The sequence below is a fragment of the Microtus pennsylvanicus genome, chromosome 16 (genome assembly GCF_037038515.1).
Source record: "Microtus pennsylvanicus isolate mMicPen1 chromosome 16, mMicPen1.hap1, whole genome shotgun sequence".
Classification (NCBI taxonomy): Eukaryota; Metazoa; Chordata; class Mammalia; order Rodentia; family Cricetidae; genus Microtus; species Microtus pennsylvanicus.
The window spans coordinates 36280507-36302219 of NC_134594.1; the positions used below are offsets into that span (position 1 = coordinate 36280507).

At 42.6% G+C, this 21713-nt stretch overlaps 1 protein-coding gene across 1 annotated transcript in view; it reads left to right on the forward strand.

Annotated features, from left to right (window-relative positions):
• The first annotated feature begins 12494 nt into the window (after positions 1-12494).
• Schip1 (schwannomin interacting protein 1) overlaps positions 12495-21713 on the forward strand; it is a 644640-nt gene continuing 635421 nt past the window's right edge. Inside the window, exon 1 of the mRNA XM_075951114.1 lies at positions 12495-12615. Within this exon, the coding sequence (XP_075807229.1) occupies positions 12607-12615 (9 nt within the window). The 5' untranslated portion in view covers positions 12495-12606. The remainder of the gene's footprint in view (positions 12616-21713) is intronic.

Below are 21713 nucleotides of genomic sequence, written 5' to 3' on the forward strand. Positions count from 1 at the left end.
GGCATTAGTTAAAAGTTAGGTCGGAAAGTTCATGCTGAGATTTGGAAGACTCGAGACTGTTTTGAGATGTCCAGGCTGATGGGTCAGTTCCAAGACGTGGACAGCAAAGAGCACTGAGAGGGCATGCCCAACAAATATCTGCTGAAATGAGATAAATATGAGGATTAATAGTAACTTTAAAGAGCCAATGTCTTTGAAGTTAACAGTCAATGTCCTAACTTTTCGTTGTATGGCACTCAAATATTTTCACAACCTTATTTTGGCAGGATTTTCTGGTAGTGATCTGTATTACTCATTTTAAATTCATCAGTAGAATTACTTTACACAGAATTTATTTATTTATTATTTGGTTCTTTTGAGACAGGGTTTCTCTATGTGTAGCTTTTGCTGTCCTGGCACTCACTCTGTAGACCAGGCTGACCTTGAACTCATTCGGATTCAATTATCTCTGCCTCCTGAGTGCTGGGATTAAAGGCCTGTGCCACCACCGCCCAGCTGTCTTTATTTTTTAATCACTAATGTGTGCTAAATAAAATCAAGCCCAGCAAAGTTTTAAGTAGTATTTTCTACCAAAATATATACTTAGATCACTTTCGATTGGTCACAACTTTATGTTTACCCATGGTATTGAGATCGCTATAGGTTTCTGTATGGGATACGGCCATTTGGCTTTGATGACATAATTTAGCTCCATGCTATGAAACTTGTAGCACCAAGGAATCATCTTTTGAAAGTCCTTAGTTTAGGATGCAGGGTCAGGGTTGTCAATCATAGCTTTCTTCATTAGTTCACAGCTCTGTTCATAATATTATTTACATTTGATCTACTCTCTACTAATTTTGGTTTTTTTTATTTTTTTATGTATTTTTTTATTGATAAAAGGAGAATAAAGAAAAGAAAGAAAAAAAAAACAAATTTCCACCTCCTCCCAGCCTCCCACTAATTTTGTTTTTTTTATATATGTATATATACTTAAAGTTTCAATTACATTATTTTTATATCTAAAATTATTTTCTGTAGAGTTTTCCAGTTCCATTGTCTGAATCGGATTTCTGTCTTCCCCACACTGAGGTTTTTCTGTTGACATAAAGGGCACAAGAGATAGTTTATTCTGGAGCTGAATATGTGTCACCATGGTTCAGTGCAGGTTCAGACTTCTGAAAATGCAATGATCCTGCACAGTAATGGCTTAGTGAACTTTCTACTGTGATATAGCAGAAATTCATAAGTCAAGACAATTTTCCAATGTAGTAGTGTGGGCAGCGGTGGCACACCACTTTAATCCTAATACTCGGGAAGCAGAGGCAGGTGGATCTGAGTTCCAGGCCAGCCTGGTCTACAGAGCGAGTTCCAGGACAGCAGAGCTACGCAGAGAAATCCTGTCTCAAAAAACCCAGAAAAAGATAAAAAGAAAAGAAAAGATAGAAAGAAAAGATAAAAGGAAAAAATGAGCAAGGCTGTATACTCAATAAAATAAAATAAAATAAAATAAAAAAACTTCACAAATGTATGAGTGGAAACCCTAGGTAGGCAGATCAGAGCAAAGCAGGTCAATCGCTACCCTAGACCTTACAGATTATCTGGCGAGATGCTTAACCTTTGGCTTGGTGGAAGATGGACATTGTGTTTGGAGGTTACAGCAAGTGTTTGCCAAGTCATCACGAGGGTGTTAAGGAACACACAGAGCAGGGTAATAGACAGCTGTTGAGGGAGACTAGAAATAGGCTAAAATAATATGGGTCCCTGGTCTGTTTGCCATCGTCAGCCAATCAGTCACGGATAATATTTTATCAGGTATGACACCTCACCCCAGGAACTTCAGCTCACGTTTCCTTTCCGTTTACCCACTGAACTATAAAATTAATTATGCAATTTGACTATGAGAAGCTCGCTAAGAATTCACGTTTTGCCACAGTTAAGAGCGTCAACGATCACTAAGAGGCCAAGCACTTCACAGAGAACCTAGTGCAAAGGAAGAAAGCGCAGGGTCAGGAGGAGGGTGGCTTGGCCTGCTGGGGACTGGCTGTGTACTTACCACGTCCTTTTCCCACCTTCCTACTGACCTTCCCAGTCTCTGCGACACGGTGGCCAATGAATGGGACCAGGAGTGACGTGCCTTCCCTTGTCAGACATAGGAGGTTGGCTCCCAAAAAGATCCTGGAAGGCACATCTTGAAGATGACAGGCACAGTGTGGAGGGATCCTGGGTCTCTGACTCCCGACTGAGAGGAGAGGCCCCTCCTGCTCCCGCAAAGCGGTACTGTGCTTTGAGTAGAGAGGGCATGCTTTGTTTGAATTTGACACTTTGTCTTTTTTTGTTATTGTTGCAGCTATGATTTCTCTTCAGGACCCCGTTTCCCTTTTTTACAAAATGAGGGAATTTACCATGATGGCCTCCTGGCTGTTACCCAGGCATGTAAACATGTGGGGCTTCTTCCATGTCATTTCTCTGTCCCAAAAGCTCTTCCTTCAACACACGCAAGCTCCAGTCCTCAGGCCTTAGCCTGAAGGGTAGACCTCATTACTGAGACCTCTCCTGGCCACGGGGAGAGGGAATGAAAACAGTTTCTTCTTTTTCCTCACATCTTCCCTTACATTGCTATAACCATTTTAGTTTCTTTTCTTTTTTTTGTTATTGAGGCTTATTTGCTTTTTCAAGGAATGCAATCATGGGGTGGAGATGCAGAACAGATGGCTCATTTGGTAAAGCACTTGCTTTATGAGCATGAGGGCCAGAGTTCAAATCCCCAGCACCCACATAGAGAGTTGAGTGCAGTGGCAGAAGCCTATAATCTTAGTGTGGAGAGGTGGAGACAGGAGGATCCTGGGAACTCACTGGCTAGTTAGTCTTGTTGGACAGGTGAGCTCCAGGTCCAGAGATAAACCTGTCTCAAAAGATGACGTGGAGAGTGACATGGGAATACTGCTGACACTGACCTCCAGACTCCATGTACACATACATATCTGCATGTGCGTGCACACACATGAACACATGCACACAGATAGCCTCCAATATAACCACCAAATAATAGACCTATTTATTTACTTGGCACTCGGTAAAATACCTGTTGAATATTGTGTGGACAAAGGGCTCTTTGAAGTTTCAAACAGCTGAAAGATTATCTTCCTTAATCCAAAGGTTACACTCTAGGGGAACAAAAGTTTTTAGAATAAGGAAATCGATCTCAAACTCACAGAGGAGTATGAATTTTCTTAAAATTATGTTGCCAAATATGAAAGGAAGAGAGTTGTTTTCAATCATCTTTGGTGACTGGTTAGTATTACACAGCAAAGTTTTCAGAAAGCTTTTAAGCTGATGACTGGGTAACTCAGTCTCATTTCAGCAATCTGCAAGTGAGTGACCATCTACACACTCACAGGCCGAGCACATGCTCAATAAGTTTGTTGAATAAATCAATGAGCCAATGAATCACTGAACAACACAATCGGTATTGGAATTCTCCGTTTCTGTGCTCAGGACAGACATCACTAATCAATTATGTCATTCTTGCCCTTCAAGCTCAAATTCAGAAAAAAAATTACTATCTAACTCTTTATATTCAAAGTGTGATCCACTGATAAATAACCTGGGAGTTTATTAGAAATGTACATTCTCTGACCAACTCAGATCTACTCTAGCAGAATATGGTGCTAGCAGGATGCTGGAGATTACACGTATATCAGAGCACAAGGAGCAACACTTTAGAAATAGATGCCAATAGGCAGTGAGATTGGCAAACAGGAGACGTCCTGGTACCAGCTCCCATTCTCCATTTCACTTGAACCTGAGGCCCGGCCTTGGCATCATTCCATCCAATAAGCGGGATTTGCTTTTAGTGGAGTCAACAGAGAAATGCGCCATAGAGAAGACAAGTTTCACGTGTCTCAAAAGAACAAAGAAAATCAGTTTATTGTCAAAGTGCAGCAAAACCTCTTGGGCTATAAAGAACTTGAGCAAGCATGTCTAAGATGGTGTAAATATCGGAAAAGGTGGCCATCTGTGTACAGGTCTGGGATGGGCTCCGGTTTAGAGCAGAACTCATCTCCAGAGAACGGATGTAAGCGAAAGGACAGAAAAGTAGTGCTGGTGGAGACATGGGTAAGAACAAAAGCGTTTGTTGGCACAACAAGGCTAATGCAGTCAATAAAAGTGCAAAAACAGGCAGACAGATAGATGATAGATAGATAGATAGATAGATAGATAGATAGATAGATGATAGATAGATAGATAATAGGTAGATATAGGAAAATAACAAAAACAAATCCCCCCCCCCAAATCTTGAAATCTTGCCTTCAAAGTGTGTGTGTGTGTGTGTGTGTGTGTGTGTGTGTGTGTGTGTGAACCTTCAGAGGCTAAAGCAAGATATTGGCTGTCTCATTCTGTCACACTCTCTTCTGGGTCTTTCACTGAACCTCAAACTCATTGTTTTTCTGCTATGGTGGCCAAGGAGCCCCAGTAATCCTTCTGTCGCTGGGGTTGCAGGCACAAGTGGCCATTTCTGGCTTTACATATGGGAGTTAGGGAACCACATTCATGTCTTCATGCTTGTATAGCAAGCTTCTCTACCCACCGAACCACACCTTTGATCCTATTTCTTTATTTTTATTTAATACTTTAAAGCATGTATTATTTTATCCTATGAGTATGTGTGCACACCTGTGTGTATTTGTGTAGACCACATCCATGCAGAAGCCTGCAGGGGTCAGATGCAGAACTGAATTTCCTTGAACTGGAATTATAGGCTGTTGTGAACAGTTGTGTGGGTGCTGGGAACCATCCTTGGCTCTTCTATAAGAGCAGCAAGTGCTCTTAATTGCTGAGCTATTTTTTCAACCCCTCTTTATCTTTTGATTCAGGGAACACATTGTGTACATAAACTATCCTTGAACTCACAATGTTCCCGGCTCAGAGTGCTGGGCTTACAGGCACCGTGTTCAGCCTCGTCTAGAGACTACTAATTCCCTAGCCCACTCCACAAGTCCCTTTATGAGTGACCCCAAAGGGGCTTCTGAGGTCTGAGTAGATTTTTGCCCCTCAGCCCACAGCCTTGAGGGTATAATCAAGTGTGAGCATGCACTGCTCCAAGCAGTGGTCACTAGGCATCTGGAAGTCTGAAGAGAGAAAAGATTGTCTTCTGGGCACCCATGTCTTTGAGACCTCAGACCTCTCTGCACGGAAGCAGAGATGTGAAGAGTGGCGAGCTAGGCTAATGGAGGGGTACAGGGGCAATGGCCTCTCCACTGAAGGACTGCCTTTAATGAGGTTGCTGCCGGTAAGATCCTGTATCGTCCTAAGGGGAGTGACTCCATCACAATTTACAAACTTAATTAATTTTGCTGAAATTTTTAATTGAGGAAGTTGAGTGACGGACAGCTGAAAGCAGTGTATTTACTGCTACTTCAAGCACGCACACATGTCCAATAAATATTTCTACTCCCACCGCAGATGCTGGATTAATCAGAGTGCTCTATGGAGGGAAGAGATTAGACTCAGCCCCTGCTTTTAACAAACTTTGGGTTTTAGGAAAGATTATTTATCATGAGAGCCGTTCCTAGTATACTAAAACGAACCACCATGTGATTCTAGCATTTACAGCAACACCACCCCTTGTCTGACATCGGGGTTTGTCTCTTTGTTGGTTCCTCAACTTTTCCACTCAGTTTTCATGTCCTCGAAGGTTAATCGACATTGACTACCGTTTATATGAGGAATTCCTTCATGAGTCTTAGTGGTGGCTTTGTGAGCCTTCAGTTCAGTTGAGTGAGAACTTTGATCGTCATTCTAGAAGGCTCCTGGAAGCCTGGCACTTCATTGCAATCAGCACTGCCCCTGGCATTGTCAGGCATGGGGAAATTTGATGTTTCCCCTCTCTTTCTTCTTCATATGGCTTCATGTTCCACATGGACCCTCTCTTTGGATTCCAATAAGCAGTTTTCCCTTTTGCTAAGACATTATGTTGATAAAACAATAGCAACTTATTAGTGATGCCCCGATACCTCGGCTTGAGGTTGGGAAGTGTGGCTGCACCCTATTTACACACTGCTCTCCTTTTAGTGTTCAAATTGGGTGTGCACAGTGTTTTCCCGCACAGCAACCCTGTGAAATAAGCAGGAAGCTGCTTCTCACCATACTGGTCCCTTCACACCAACAAGAGATTGGAGGCTAAATTGCAGCATTAGGTGATGGGGGTAACTGAGCCCTTTCTATCCGCGATCCAACCCTACTCCAGCTGGCTTGTCAGCCTGGCTTTGGAAGCTCTGTGTCCTCTGTGCTCTTTACCACTCGAGAATCAGTGACCCTTACAGACTCACCTCCTTTATTCTGAGTTGTTAGTTGGCCGATCATTAAACTTTCACGAGCCAGGTCTTGGAGTCCCGTGGGTGGTGGCTGTACCAGGTTTTCATATCCATTGGTTCATTTTTCAGGACTTGGAAGAATTTTAACTTGCTGTTGTCACTTAAAGATATATGCATACGTAATATGGGGAGATTGAACCCATATTTATTGTTACATATTTACTATGAACAAACAGTAGGTAAGAACTCTATTGCTGAGCTACATCCCGGCTCAGAAATATGTTTGTTCATAGTAAATATGTAACAATAAATATGGAGTGATATGCATGAGAGTATATTATACTATCTTGGGATTTTATGGCTGTTGTCACCACCTAGATCTGATACACAAAGCTAAGTTGGTAATAATTTTGCCAAGCTGTTGGTAACTTGGCAGTGTGTATTTGAGGACTTCAGATCAGTTTTTTCCTAGATAAATAGGGCATAGGGTGCAGCTGTCTGTCTATTGCTCTCTCCTAAGATTAATTCCTTATCCTTTGTCTCTTGAACCTAAGCAAGGACATCCACAGTTTCGGGGCATGGAACTTAACAGCACCATCCCAGCCTCCAGTCCACAGACTTAGGTATGGAGACCAGCCAGTCCCTTGGCTGAGGTTTGGGTGGCATATCCCTAGCATATAGCAGTCCAGCCCTCAGCAGGGAAGGATCTGTGGTCGCTGCCTGCACTGCCTTGGTCTCTGGGTATGGGCTGGTAGCAGAAGCTGCCGGTTTCTGATCCCTTATGGCTGAGATGGACAGTTCCCAACAGATCATTCATAAATACCCCACCCCCGGCCTCAGAACATCAAAGCTCTCCCAGACGGCAAGGACGAGTAGGAGCGTGCACTGTCCACACTGGCATAGATGCACACTCTTCAGGCTTGGAAAAAGACCTAGGCAGCCTTGGAGCTCACTTTCTGTAACGACCTTGATGAGTGGGGACTGCCAGGAACTGGCCAAGCAGCTGGAATGAGTTAGCAGAACCACAGGATGCTCAGGCCTGCTAATCTTGCTGTGAGATCGGTGTTTTATGTGAATTTATATCCATTTGCGATTCAGTATGTGTGGCATCGAACTGAAGCGTCCCTGGTGGCCACTCTAGGGGTTTAAGTGTATGGCTGACATCTGCCAAGCAGCACTGGCCGGCGTTCTTCTCCACTGCTGCTTTCTGCAAGTCTGAGAGCCGGGCCTTTTAAATCAGAGAGAACCATCAGGGAGAACAAAAGGTAATCTCCCCCTTTTGAGAGACAGGCCCTTCTGTTGTTCCATTAAGTGCCTGCCTTAAACATCTGAATGGCTTAAGTAAGTGGATTGCATTTGTCTCCCTGTCTCTGTCCTCATTAGGCAGGATGAGTGCTGAACACACATAGGAGCATGTGTATGAGTGCACATACACACACACACACACACACACACACACACACACTGAAGGGCACAGCCCGTGTCACTGTCTGTCATTCAAGATCTCTGTCATAAGATGTTCTAGGGCTCCAAAACCAGATATTGCTTCTTTGTAGAAAATATCCTTGGCTGGGTCCCGGGAACTTTAATTAAAATCTCAGCTGAAAAGAAAAGAAAGGAAGAAACCTCGCCCATGTTATTGCATTTTAGAAAGCGCAGATGCAAAATCGTGAGGTCAGGAAGCAGAGGATTTTTGTTTGTTGGGGGGCTGCGAGTTGACTGTGAGGCAGATCAAAGGTTGCCTGGGCTGCTGCGATGAGGCTCAGGGGATTGTGCTTGGGAGAGATGGCCCCCTTAACGAGGGCCAGCCCGTCAGCCTGAGTCTCCAGATTAGAAGATAATTACCCAAAGCGTGCACAGATTGTCTTCCTTTTGTGTCCTTGACATTGTCTGGGTCATTAGGAACAAAAACCTAAGAAGATTATCATGAACTAATTAGCACATTCATTTACCTTTTCCAGTTATTCATGGCACTATTTAACTTTCATCTCTACACTAGGTTGAGAGCCACAGGAGGGCATAGCCCACCCTTGCTTTCCCTGCTGAGTATTCTTGGTCCCCTACCCCAGATTATGGTACTAGGCAAAAACCAAATTTTGTACAAAGTCTGTAGGGTGCTGTGTTACCTTGGGTATGAGGAATGTGGAACAGACCTTTTGTTCCTGCTTTCAAGGAGTCCACCAGCCGATAGGCATCAGAGGCAAGTGGGAATCTTATTGGGAATTTCCTTCTTGGGTAACTTAGGATGTATCAGGCTCTTTGAAACGTGAACTTTATTGCTTATTTATTTTTGAGACAGGGTCTTCCATATCTTGCTGGGTTGGCCCCAAGCTTGCTGCTTGAACTTGGATCCATTCATTTCTGCCTCCTGAATGCCGCAACTACAGGCTTACATCACCACTCTGGTTGAGGTGGTGCACGCAAGCAGACCACCAGGGCTTCGCTCGTTCAGGCAAGTGCTCGATCAGCTGAGCTGCGGCCCTCGCCTGGGGCTTGCCTCGAGGCACAAGGCAACTACATAGAGAAGCCAGTCGTTTACCACAGGCCTGTCTGTCTCTAATATCTGTGCTGAACGTTCCTGCTTTTAGTTATATCTTTTTTGTTTCAATATTCCCCAGTGTTCTTAAAAGAAAGCAAAAGGAGTCATAGAACCGTAATTTTTTAATAGTGTTATTACATGAGGTGGTTTGTGTTTCACTCGATCACATGGTCTTTGTCTTCAAGACATCAAGGTTTGTTGGGAGCTGTGAACCCCTCAGATCCTGAATTTCTTGTAAACAACTTGTTTTCCTCTGCTCTGAGACAGCCTGCAGCTGCTCTGAGCACAAGACCCTCAGGAGTTCCTGATGGCAGGGTAGTGGTTTTTTGGTGAGTTTGGCTGGGGCGTGGCTATCAGTTAAGGATCCCTATATAAGCTGCCCCTGGACACAATAAAAGGGGCTTTCCTGTTTCTGAGGCTGACCCGTGTCTCTGTCTGTGTGTCTTTGTGTGTTTAAATCTCCAGCCCCTTGCCCGGTTTACGAACTATTTGGTAGCGCATAGAGCGCAGACGGGCATGGTGTGCTACAAAGTTTGGAGTCTTCCCAGGTGAATAAAGTGATGTTCCTTGACGAGGATGAAGGGACCCTCTGCTTTGAATTATCCTCATTCTCACTGCAGTGGTGCTGTGTGTGGGGTGGGGCGGGGTCTGACTTAAGGGGAGGGGTTGGCAGTCTGACCATCTGAGACTATACGGCAAATTCTCTTCCTTCATCTCGGAAGAACGACCTGAGTGATCTCTTACCGCCAGCAGTTAGCAGGAGGGTCCAGGGAAGACACACCTGTGAGGATTGAACCCATCTTCCCAAGCCCTTGCACTTATCTGGAGAGGATCTACCGGAGGCATCCTGCGGCAGCTTGACTTCTTGCCGTTTGTGTGCCCTACCGAAGTTCTAAGATCTGCCACTCCCCCAATGCTCCCTGTAGTTGGGGCTGAGGGAGCTGCTGAAGCAAAGGACGGTGGGAGTTGACTGATCAATCACTGTTAATAGTGTGGACTCCTCAGTACGCCCTCGGAGAAGTGAATAGGCTAGTTCTCTGAGTGTTGGGACCCTCACTTCTCAGGATCAAGGTTGTCGCCAAGCAGAATGAGTTGTTAGAACCGGGTACAGCTCTGCCACACATCCCATGTTCTTACCGCACGCTTGCTCTCTCGTGGACACAAAAGTGGGATATATTGGCTCTGTTGGAGATTTCCTACATGTTTTGACTTATAGGAATTAATTATGGACTTATGGACTTAAAGCCTGTGCTCTTGCTTGACAGGGCAAAGGGGGGGTGGAGGGTGGGTAGAGAGGCTGTGTAAATGAACCATGAGATTTAAGCTTTATTTTGCGTTCAGTTTTGGCTTCTAAATCTACTCAGAATTTTGCAGATTCAGGTTGTGGGTCAAACTAATTAAGTCTGGGACGTCTCCGTGGTAGGGTGACCCCCAAGGACACAAAAGGATGATCAGTTCAAGTAACCGCTGATTGAGTCTGGATGCTATGGGCTTTGCTCCTCTATCCATGGCTCGTGGGTTTTATCACTGTGATCTTCAGTTGCAGTTACATCTGTGGCAGGTGGGAGAGGCTCCATTAGAATCATTTGGGGGAGATTTTCAATGCACACATGCTGCTCTGCTTATCTCTTACCAACCCCAAGAGTCACCCCAAGACGGAGGAAGGGCTGGCTTCGAGCACCAACATTTCACAAGTAATTCCGTGATATGGGATTCCCCTCTGCATGCTGTGAGTATGCTTTATTGCCCTTGGTTAATAAAGAAGCTGCTTTAGGCCAATGGCTTAACAGAGTAAAGCTAGGCAGGAAGACTAAACTGATTGGTGGGAGAAAGAAGACGGAGTCAGGAGCAGCCATGTAGCTGCCACAGGAGCCCACTGAAACTTTGCCGGTAGGCCACAACCTCGTAGTGATGCATAGATGAATGGAGATGGGTTAATTCAAGTTATAAGAGCTAGCTAGCAATAAGCTTAAGCTATTGGCCAAACAGTGTTTTAATTAATACAGTTTTATATAATTATTTCGGGTCTGAGCAGCCGGGAATGTACAAGCCACCTCCACCAACAATTCCGGTGTCCTCTGCAGAGTTGACTCTTGACAGTGGCAAACTCTAAAGGAAGGTCTTCCTATCATTCCATATTGTACAGCACTGGGCATCTAACTCACTAGATATCTGTGGGATGAATGGTTGAAGAAAATGGTAGCGAAAGGAAATTAAAATCTCCTGGACAATAAGGTGCACTGGGCTACGAGGAGGATTAGAAGTGCCCCTAGGCAACGTGTGTTTATTGAACACACTTAAAGGTGAATCTAGCTTTCTTTAGCACTCTGGCCATGGACTCCTCCCTTATCAATAAACATACACACCAAGCTGCCCTTGACCTCAGGAGTTAAAATAAAATATAACTTAATTGGTCACCATTAATTCCACTATAGATTTATTACTGGTAAGTGTGGCCTTGGAGAGAATTAAACCCACATTCAGCTGGGCATTCTATCACAGAGCCTCTCAAAGATGCTCCTGCAGTAAAAACAAATAAGACTAGCCTCCCACCTGCTCCCTCCCCCCCCCCCCCCCCCCGCACATCGATAGCATAGTCACTATCGAATCCAGCCAAATGGCCATTTGCAAGGCTGGATGGGTAGTTAAGCCACCCAGGCACAGTGTAATATGACAACATTCCTCATGGTAATATCATCCTCTGCTCATTACATTTGAATATAGATTGCCAGAACACAGTGCCTCCCGACCCTCCTCTCCGTCGGGGGTCGAGTTTTTCAGACAAGGTGAAGTCCAGGTGCACTTTTCAGAAATTATTAGCCTGTCTGGGAGCCTCACAAAATCATGGCTATTGCCCTGAAGAACTTAGTTTGCTGGAGCTCTTTCCTTTCTGCCAGTAATTGTGGCTATATTTATAGGTGCGAGCCACCTGCCCGCTTAGGGTGTGTGCATAGCTGCATCTCTGGTGTTCCCCTCGGTGGTGAGGGTCCCTTCTTTATACTCGGTGTGCTGCAAACTCTGTGTCTAAATACCACTCCTCAGCTGAGCTCCCGAGTGCTGAGAGTTTCTTCTCTACTTCGTGAAAAGCTGTGTATAAGCCTTTTAGCATTTTTTCTGTGCTAAACAGTCTTGGCTTTTCAGGAGAAACGAGAGCTCTCTAAGTAAACCCCTGCATTTGTATGTATAGAGTGCATTATAAAAAGAAGCAATGAATCTTTTTTTTTCTACATAAAAGGAATTAGATTTTCCAGTTTACCTCTGCAGTGGGATTAATAAAATGTGCACCAAATAGCTGTGGAACGATCCATTTGAAGTTTGTAAAGGCATCCAGGGAAACTGGCTGGAGTAGCCTTTTAATATTTTCCCCCAACAACAATTTCTGTTAATGTTTTTATTCCGTACTGCTTCCTGAATGACTGCTTCAAATGAGCTCGCTGGTTACCTGCCCATTTCTGCGTGACTGAGCAAATTCGCTGGGAAATCCAAGTTTCTCTTCATTTCCATCAACTATCCATCTCCCAATTACAGAGAATTCATTCCTGCCTTGGAGACGAGCCAGAAGTTTGCCGGCTCGCTGTCTGTGGGCTGCCTTTTCCTTTCTCCTCTTTGAGGCTCTCTGATGCTTACAGCGAGCTCAACTCAAAGGTTTCCAGCTCACACTCTCTCCACATTCCCCCACAGCCACGTCGAGCTCTGTGTTTCTGAGGGAACACCGCGCGCCAGCCTCTGATCCGGTCTCCTGTTACCTGCAGGTGCTCTGGAAACTTCAAAATGCGACTGGTAACGTATTTGCTTCTCTAACATGCCACTTTCGAGTGCATCAGATGCAGCTGCTTACCATTTTTTCCCCTAAAGATCTCTCTTTTGAATAACATGCATGCAAAAGCCTGTGAAAGGGGGCTTATAGAGCAGGGGATTAATAGCAGGTCTTGGTGTGCGTGTGCATGCATGCTTGTTAACGCGGGCATGTGTGTAAAATATGGGTAATTTATGTGCACATACGTCTGTCTGATCAGGCAGATTTCACTAAAGGAGTCTTGTTGAAAGCAGTACTTTTTTATGCGCAGCAGCCAGGTCTCCTAATCAGATCTGGAAACATCTTTACACATCAGCAGCAAGTACAAGAAAAATGCATTCTTAAACCCATGCAGAGGGCATGTGTTAGATAGCTATTTAAAAGCTTGCTTTCTTTAAAGAAATGAAAGGCGTGTGTGTGTGTGTGTGTGTGTGTGTGTGTGTGTGTGTATGTAGGGGGAGGGGGCTCTGGGTTTGGAGGAATTGCAGACGAGAGTTACCTGGGCGGCTGCAGAACATTTCCAGCCCCTGTCACCTGCCTTCTTAAAAGTCAGCAATCGCTAAGGGAAGAGACGTGGCTGTGCTCCGGCATAAGCCCAGGGGGGCATTGCGCTGCAGTGTTCAGCAGGCATTTTAGCTACTCTAACCATTAGTGCTCGGGTGATAAGTAGTCAGAGTAGATTTGCTGTAGCTGAATCCGGCCACGTATTTGCAAAAACTGCATGTATGCTGAATCCCAGGGTGTGTGCCTGTGGTTGTGGAACTCCCAGAAAGCGGCATGAGTGTGTGGGCTCCATAAATCACGTTGCTTATTTTCTGGTGTGGAGAGTTAAATTCTAAAATTAAGAAATTACTTGGCAATTAATAATGCATCCAGCAGCCCTTGTCTCATTGGGTGAGATTTACATCCTCGGGACTTGCTCCTCTAGTTAGAGAGACAAATGATTTAAGGTGCAGGCTTAATTGCTATTTCAAATCCGTAGGCTTGAAAGATGCTGGCACCACTTTATTTTAGGCTTGTTTTCGAGACCATGTGTGTGAGCGTCTAATTGTGTTGGTGAGGTAATTATGACTGTTACGTGCCACCGACAAACAACTTGTCTTGAGCTTTGCCCACCAAGGTAACAGCAACTTGATTCCCCATCTTTGTTGTTTTGCATGGTCCTCTTGCCCTTCGAGACCAGTATTGACTCACTGTAAAGATGAGGAAGTAATGTAGCAGGTCAGAACTCACCGAGGAAAGCAGTTTTCTAAGAGATTAAACAAAACGCACCTTTATGAGGCAATTTCTAAATGCAGAGTGGCTATGGGTGTTTGGAAGTGGGGGTTTCTTAAATCGTAAACAGGGAGGTGGAAGTCTAGGTTTGTGTTTATGCTGGCTTGTAGTTCTTCATACACTGTAAGCAAAGTAGTAAATAGCCTCATTATTCTGTATTGACTAATCATTTTTCTTCGTGATATTGACTATAAAATATAAAGATATTTATTTTATCTGAATTTAAGATGATTGTAAACTTCAGTAACACTGCTTATGAAGTTGCAACAATAAACACTGATATTCCTGAAAGTTACTGTGAATACCACTTTTGCTTCTTATTTTTCATGATTTAATATTTAACAGCTTAGCTGTTGCACTCACTAGAGGACTACATGTGATTTTTAATTATATGACTTTTAATGGTGATTTTTTTTACCAACCATGTCTAATTAATGATTATTGAAAGTAGTAATTGGTGAATTTCAATATATAGGGTGGTTCCTTGGAACAGCACAAGTATTAGGAGCCTTTAAAACCAAGTGTGAGACATTCAATGTTGTCTTCATATATTGCTCTCTACGGAATTGATTTTCATTTTAGGTATTAGTTATTTCCAGCTCTATAAATGCACCTGACTATGTTCTCCATCATGGAAAAAAATCTTTCCTTTGAATATAAAATATCTTGATGGCAGCTTCAATTAAATGCCCAAGACAGCTGAAGAATCAGTAGCAATTTTGCATGTATTATAAAATATTAATATATATGTATTAAGAACTGTAAAATCAATTTATGCACTCAGTCGTATTACAAAATACTTTTGCTCTACTTCTGAAGTTGGCGGTTTTGTGTGAAGTCAGTTTTGTGGTAACAAAAGAGGATTCATTTTTCTGAGCTTGGATAGCATTATGTGGCAACGTGCTGGCATTCAGCGCTGCCTAGAAGGAAATGTCGTAAGTACTCAATAGTGGAAAGAAAGAACGCCACATTTGCCATCTGTCCCTGGTTATGATTTCCCACTCACTTCTAGATGCTTGCGAGACCCAGTCTTTATTTTATAAAACCCATTTCTAGGACTCCCACAGGTATGTGATTAAAAACATGTTGTTCTCCTATACTATCGTGTCCCCATTTGGGAATTGGGAGTGTTTTACTAAACATTTCATCTTTAGATCCCATGTATAGTATGCTGAAAATATACCTTGTAGACTGACCATGCATCTTCAACTGAAAACTTGAAACATTCAAATCTTAAAACACTTACTAAGCACCACACCAACAGACTGTCTCCTGGACTGGGACAAAAAGGTAAGCAGGGAAGAGAAGATTTTTCTTTATTTCTTCTGCAGAAATGACAGAGAATTTTTCTGCATAGCAGTGTTATGGAGGCACAGAAACCTTCAGCTCAGTCTGAGACTTTTATTATTTTTCATTTGTTCTACTTGGTTTCAAAATGATGCAGTCTATAAGTTTGCCAGTAGAGGAATGGTCACAGTTGGGATGGGGAGGAACTCCTCGCTAAGTTAAAAAGGGGGAGGGACAGTCGCTTGGGGTGGGTAAGAAGGGAAGATGGGAGGAGACAAATGATGACAGTGGACAAAGAAGGGGGGAATTGTGTGAAAGGGGAGCCGCACTGCAAGTAACAGGAAATGGAATTGAGAGACAAATTGTAAGGATGCTTTCAAATTGTTTTAAATTATCTTCATTTGCCTTAATATTCTATAGGAAATTCTTTGAGGAAGTGAGCAGCTTCTGAAAAAGATCTAGTGTGTGTGTCTGTGTGTGTGTTTGCACGAGCACACACGGACGCACACTTGTGTGATCTTTCATATTTGTTGAGCATGTTCTTCTGTCTGTCAGACGTGGGACAGGCACTATGCTGACTATTCTGTCTTTGATATTTATTTATTTATTTTATGTATATGTGTACGTTCCAGAGTGCATATATCTGCACTGTGTCCGTGTAGTACGACCAGAGGTCAGAAGAGGGCATCAGAGCCCCAAGAAGTAGAATGACAGGCAGTTGTGAGTCAACCATGAGGGTGCTAGGAACTGAACCTGGATCTTCTGTAAAAGCAACAAATGCTTTTAACTTATGAGCCCTCTCTTCAGCCCCTGTGCTAAGTACTTTAGCTGAATTATTCCACATAGCCTTCAGTTACTGTTAATATTCCCAGTCTATAGATGAGACACTGAGAAGTAAATAGAGCTTGTATCATTTTACAATAGGTAAGTGGAGGAGCTTGGATTTGAACCTGAATGCCAGAGTCAGGTCTTCTGATCACTACATAGCATAAACATTGGAGTGTACCACCTCATCTCTAGCTCCAGTTACCAACTGACATGCCTAGCTGTTTACTGAATATGCCAATTTGGTCCTCTGGGAAGAAAGGATAAGGGCCTTAGTACACTAAATGGTTCATAAGACAGTAAAGATGAAAGAGAAGAAGCAAAATTGGGCAGAGAATGGTTTCCTGCTGTATTATTGGAGTCCCATAATGGGCAGAAATATTCAGGGCTTGTGTGTGTGCTATTCTCTGTCACTGGTTGGCAGTAGTTCCAGGGAAGAGAATGACTTTGGTTTAACAGCTGAGGCTTATCTGAATATTCTATATCTAGAGGCTCAGTTAATTGCATTTCTTTATGAACTATATTTTATGTAATTATTAATGTGTGATGGTTGAAAATATTAATGTATTTCAATGTGACATTTTTGTACATACAAGTTACATGCTTTCCTTGTATTCACTCTTCCACATGTGCACCCACAATTCATGTCCCTCCTTCCTCGTTCCCTTCAATCTCTGTTCCTAGTAATCCCTCTATCACATGTGTTCTCATGATCCTTGTCCCTCTGTCCTCGTTTCCTTCATTTCCTGTCCCTAGTAATCTTTCTACCACTTTAAAGTTGTTGTTCTAAATCTTGCTTATTTTGTCTGAGAGAAAACATGGGGAGTACATACATTTTTGCATCTGATTTATTTTACTTAACATGACAGCCACTAGCTATATCCACTTTCCTGAAAATGATGCAGTTTTATTATTTGTTTGGGGTGAATAATGTTCCATTGGGTAAGCACATTCTATTTTCTTAATCTATTTATCTAGTGATGTATGTTAGATGGATTCTATAGCTTGGCTACTGCAAACAGCATCACAATATGCTTGTTCAATACTCAGGTATTTCTTATGCATGCATACTTCATTAATTTTAGGAATATTCCCAGAGGTGGTATAGATGGATCTTAAGTTACCTCTACTTTTAGCTTTGTGAGAATTTCCCCAATGGTTTCCACGGTGAATATAATAATGTATACCCACACCATCAATATATCATCTCCACCAGCAGCTGTCTGTTAATGTAATATTCATTCTGGTTGTGATTAGATGGAATTTGGTCTTGAGTTGCATTTCCTGCATCCTAAAGATGCTGAGCACTTTCTACACATTTACTGAGTGTTTGTGGTTTTTCTTTTGAGATGTGTCTGCTCAAATTATTTTCCCATTTATTGAATGAATTCTTTGCTCTACTGTTCAGGTTTTTTAAGGTTTTTTTGGTATGTTCTTGGATTGAAACCTGGCATAGATCTTTTCCCATTCTGTAGGCTACCTCTTTTTCTTTTTGAAGCAATCAACATAGTCTGTGTGATATGGCCATGGTACAGAGGCAGCAATGACTGGAGACCTATGGGAGACAGGATCACCTGTTAGAGGACCATTAGTCATAAGAAGGAATGAAGTCTTGAAGTAGGTATGGAAAGAATGGGAAAGACAAAAAATACAAAGTATGCCTTTATGTGTGTGTATACATGTGTGCTCAGGTTTGTGCTTCCATGTGCCTACGATTTTGAGATTAATTGGAGGAAAAAGGAAGGAGAAGAAAAATGTGACATTTGTTTTTTGAATAAATATCAAAAGGGACTCAAGCATTTCCTTTCCTTTGATAAAACTTTTCAATTTGATGTAGCCCTGTATTTCAATTCTTGATTCTACTAAATTATCCCTGCTTGCAGATGATATCATTATGTATGTGGAAAGCCCCAGAGAATTCAACAAAAGACTTTTAGAATTGAAACAGTGTTCTTCAAAGTGGCTGTTTACAAATTCAATATACAACCTTATTAGATTTGTTATTCAATAATAATTAACTCACCAAGAAAGAAATCAGCAAAACATCCCATGTACATAGTCTAAAATGTACCTAAGATCCAACCTAGTAAGACAAGTGAAAGACCATGGTGATGAAACTAGAAGACACTAAGGAATAAGACTGAAGAAAACACTGGAAGATGGGAAGACCTCCATTTTCGGAGACAGGACAATTAATGTGAACTGTAGATTTGGTGTGAACATCCTTTAATATCAATGACATTCTTCACAGTACTAGGGGAAAATCCTAAATTCATACTGATAAATAAAAGATGGAAAAGCAACCCCTAGCGAAAAGAAATCTTAGCAATAATTAGCAATCCTAATACCCAATTTTAAAATAAGCTATAAAGCCATAGTAAGGAAAACATCATGGTGTTACAATAAACCATACATAGATTGATAGACTAGTATAGAGAACATACACATATGTAACTACACCCAGCTGATTCTTGATAAAGGAGCCATATGAGCACATCAAGCACATCAAAGAAAAGACAGTCTTTTGTTTTGTGGGAGATATGCGTGATGCAATGTTCTTGGTCGACAAGGTGGCATCTCTATAAAGAGATCTGGGTGATGCAATGTTCTTGGTCCACAAGGTGGCATCTCTATAAAGAGATCTGGGTGATGCGGTATTCTTGGTTGACAAGGTGGCATCTCTATAAAGAGATCTGGGTGATGCAATGTTCTTGGTCCACAAGGTGGCATCTCTATAAAGAGATCTGGGTGATGCGGTGTTCTTGGTTGACAAGGTGGCATCTCTATAAAGAGATCTGGGTGATTCAATGTTGTTGGTTGGCAAGGTGGCATCTCTATAAAGTCCACCAGATGAATTTAGGGGAAAGTGAGCTGAACACTGAAGTGAAGGCACCTTGGTGTGTTAGAGATAGTGTCTCCTGAAGCTTGGCATTCTAGGTACCTTGCCTTTCTTACCTAGTTCTTAGACACTCCTATCCAGTGGTTCTCAAGCTTCCTAATGCTGTGACCCTTTAATCCTGTTCCTCACATTGTGGTGAACTCCAACCATATAATTATTTCATTGCTATTTTGTAACTATAATTTTGTTACTGTTGTGAATCATAATGTCAATATCTGATATGCAGGATATCATATATACTGATATATAACCCCCAAAGAGGTCAACACCCACAAATTGAGAACCTCTGCTCCAACTGAACATATCTCAGGCACTGTTATTCATTTCCTCAAACTTTGCTTGGCTTTAAATTTCCATTATTTAGAGACTTTAAAACATATACTTTCTTATATAAAAGATTAAGGCATGGAATCAAGATTATGTTTTTAGACACCAATCATTCTGACAAAGTATACTCTCTCTTTCCAAATTCAAACATAAAAGCACCTTTCTTTGAACCCATACATTCCTAACAGGCAGTGTGAGTAAACTGCTATCATTAAACTTTATTTTATACAAATGTGTCTTGGCATCATACAGACCCAATCCTGACCAGCAATGCTGGCAAAGGCTAGCCCATCTAACTGAAGGTCTCCATTCACGTTGTGGGATGATATAAGGGTCAACAGTATGGACACAGTGTCCATACCTTCTCATAGAACAATCTAAAGCCACTGCCTAACTAAAAAAAGGCCAAAAGTAATTGATCAAATGCAAAGAAGAAAAAGACTAAATGCATTCTAATGGAGATTCACAACCACAACAGAAGAGAAGGGCCAGCAAAGCTTGGATGCTAAATAAAGTGTAAGAACAGAAATGAGGAGTGAGCTTCATAGACTTGTACTGTAATGTGAGGTGCTCAGAGCAAGCATTTAATTGTCCTTAAAATTGATGGTCAAATTTGCATATTCGCTCAGCCTGTCATGTTTTATTGTACAGTGCAGGACAAGCCCTGAAATAACATTACATCACCATCGGAGTGTACGAAAAGGAAAACTTCTCTGAGTGAGAATGCACCTTAGTGGTAGAGTACTTGTTATCTATCGTACATGAGACCCTGGGTTCTACCCACCACAGCAGAAAATAATTCCAGTAAAGAAAAAAAAAACATTAAAGAGATAAAACAAATTAACTTTCAAAACCTCCTAAATTACCATGTGCACTGACTTGTGCCTAATAAGCTGTGATGATAAAAAGACCTTTGGGTGATGTGTCGTTTGCTTGCTAATTGGCTTTGTGAGGATGAAAACATAGATCTCATGGCCACTCATAGCTAGGCTTGCCTGGCACAAAAATACAGTACCACCCACTCTGACCATAAAATCTTGGGGCTTTCACAAGCTGAGCCTCTTTTCGGTTCTAGATCTAGCTATAGGTTATCATGCTTTTCCTTCCTTAGCAAAACAAAAAGGAATAAAACATGGGGCAAGGAGGAGCGACAGATGGGTTGGGGCATCTTTCAGTAGGGAGCTTGAGCACAGTTACTCTGTGCTTCATCCACAAACTTTGGGCTAGAGGCCTGTGCTAGACTTTAAAAGTCTTCATGAGAGATGGATGATGCTGGTCCTCTAGATTACTACTGGTCTCGTAGATGAAGCTAGAGATGTGAAGTCCATACAGTTGGGAGCGGGAGGTGGCAAAATGAATTGGAACTGCGTTCTGAGCTCTGAGACTATGAGCCTTCTCTAGTCGTGCCTTGGTTTGTAAATCAGTTTGATCTTGTAAAGGCCTTGCATAAGTTACTACAGCTGCTATGAGTTCATGTGTACAGCAACCATGTCGCGTCCAGCAGACAGTGGCTCTTAGTACCCCTGCCCCAAGACTAAAGGGGCACAGTGACCTTGAACTTTGTGGGAAAATGCCATTTGCCACTATGTGTTATATATGATGACACACTTGTGATTAAGGAAATGTGAGCATGTTGTTGTCTTAGCAGCTTTCTGATGAGGGTGAATACAGGGCTAGGAAGCCACTTGAAATGACTGGGGTGGCAATGACGTTTTGTCCTTTGTGTTCTTGCTGTTATTGACACAGACTGGGTTTCTTACAAGTGTGACTAGTGTATCATTGGAGAAGAGCGGCATATTGCACAGCATTTAACGTACCTGACTCCGAGCCCAGGCTTTCCAGATTGAAACTCATCAGCTTCTCATCAGCTGGGTGACCTTGGCAGATATACCTAAGTCTTAGATGCCTTGTTTTTCTCCTCTGTAACTATAGCGGCTCCTTCCCTGCAGGGGTGTTGGGAGGAATGGGTGATGTCATATGTGGCCAGTGAACTTACTGACACATGGAAAGCATCCCATGACTGTCAATCTCTTCATGAAATTCAGTTCTCTTCAACACTGTTCCCAACGTGAAAGGCTTAGTGATCCTCAGTGCACCTGACATCAAGCATTTACCACTTCTTGTTGTCAAAGTCTACTAGTGTTAAAAGCAGTTTATACCAAGTCACTAACATCATGCACTTCAGTTTAGGAGTCCAGCTCTGTGTCCCATCTATATCTACATATAGGGTTCTCAGGCTCCTGTGCTTGGGGAAGAACAAATAATGAAACTACCATAAAAAGGCACTTTGACCTATCTGCCAATATTTAAATGCATAGTATCTGGTGCCTTAAGAAAGGACCTCAATTGCATGCTGACCTGGGACGCACTCTGTAGCATAAGCTGGCGTCATACCAGCAGAGATCTCCCTGCCTCAGTTTCCCATCTGCTGCCAGTACAGACATGAACCACCATGTCTGACTTGGTGAC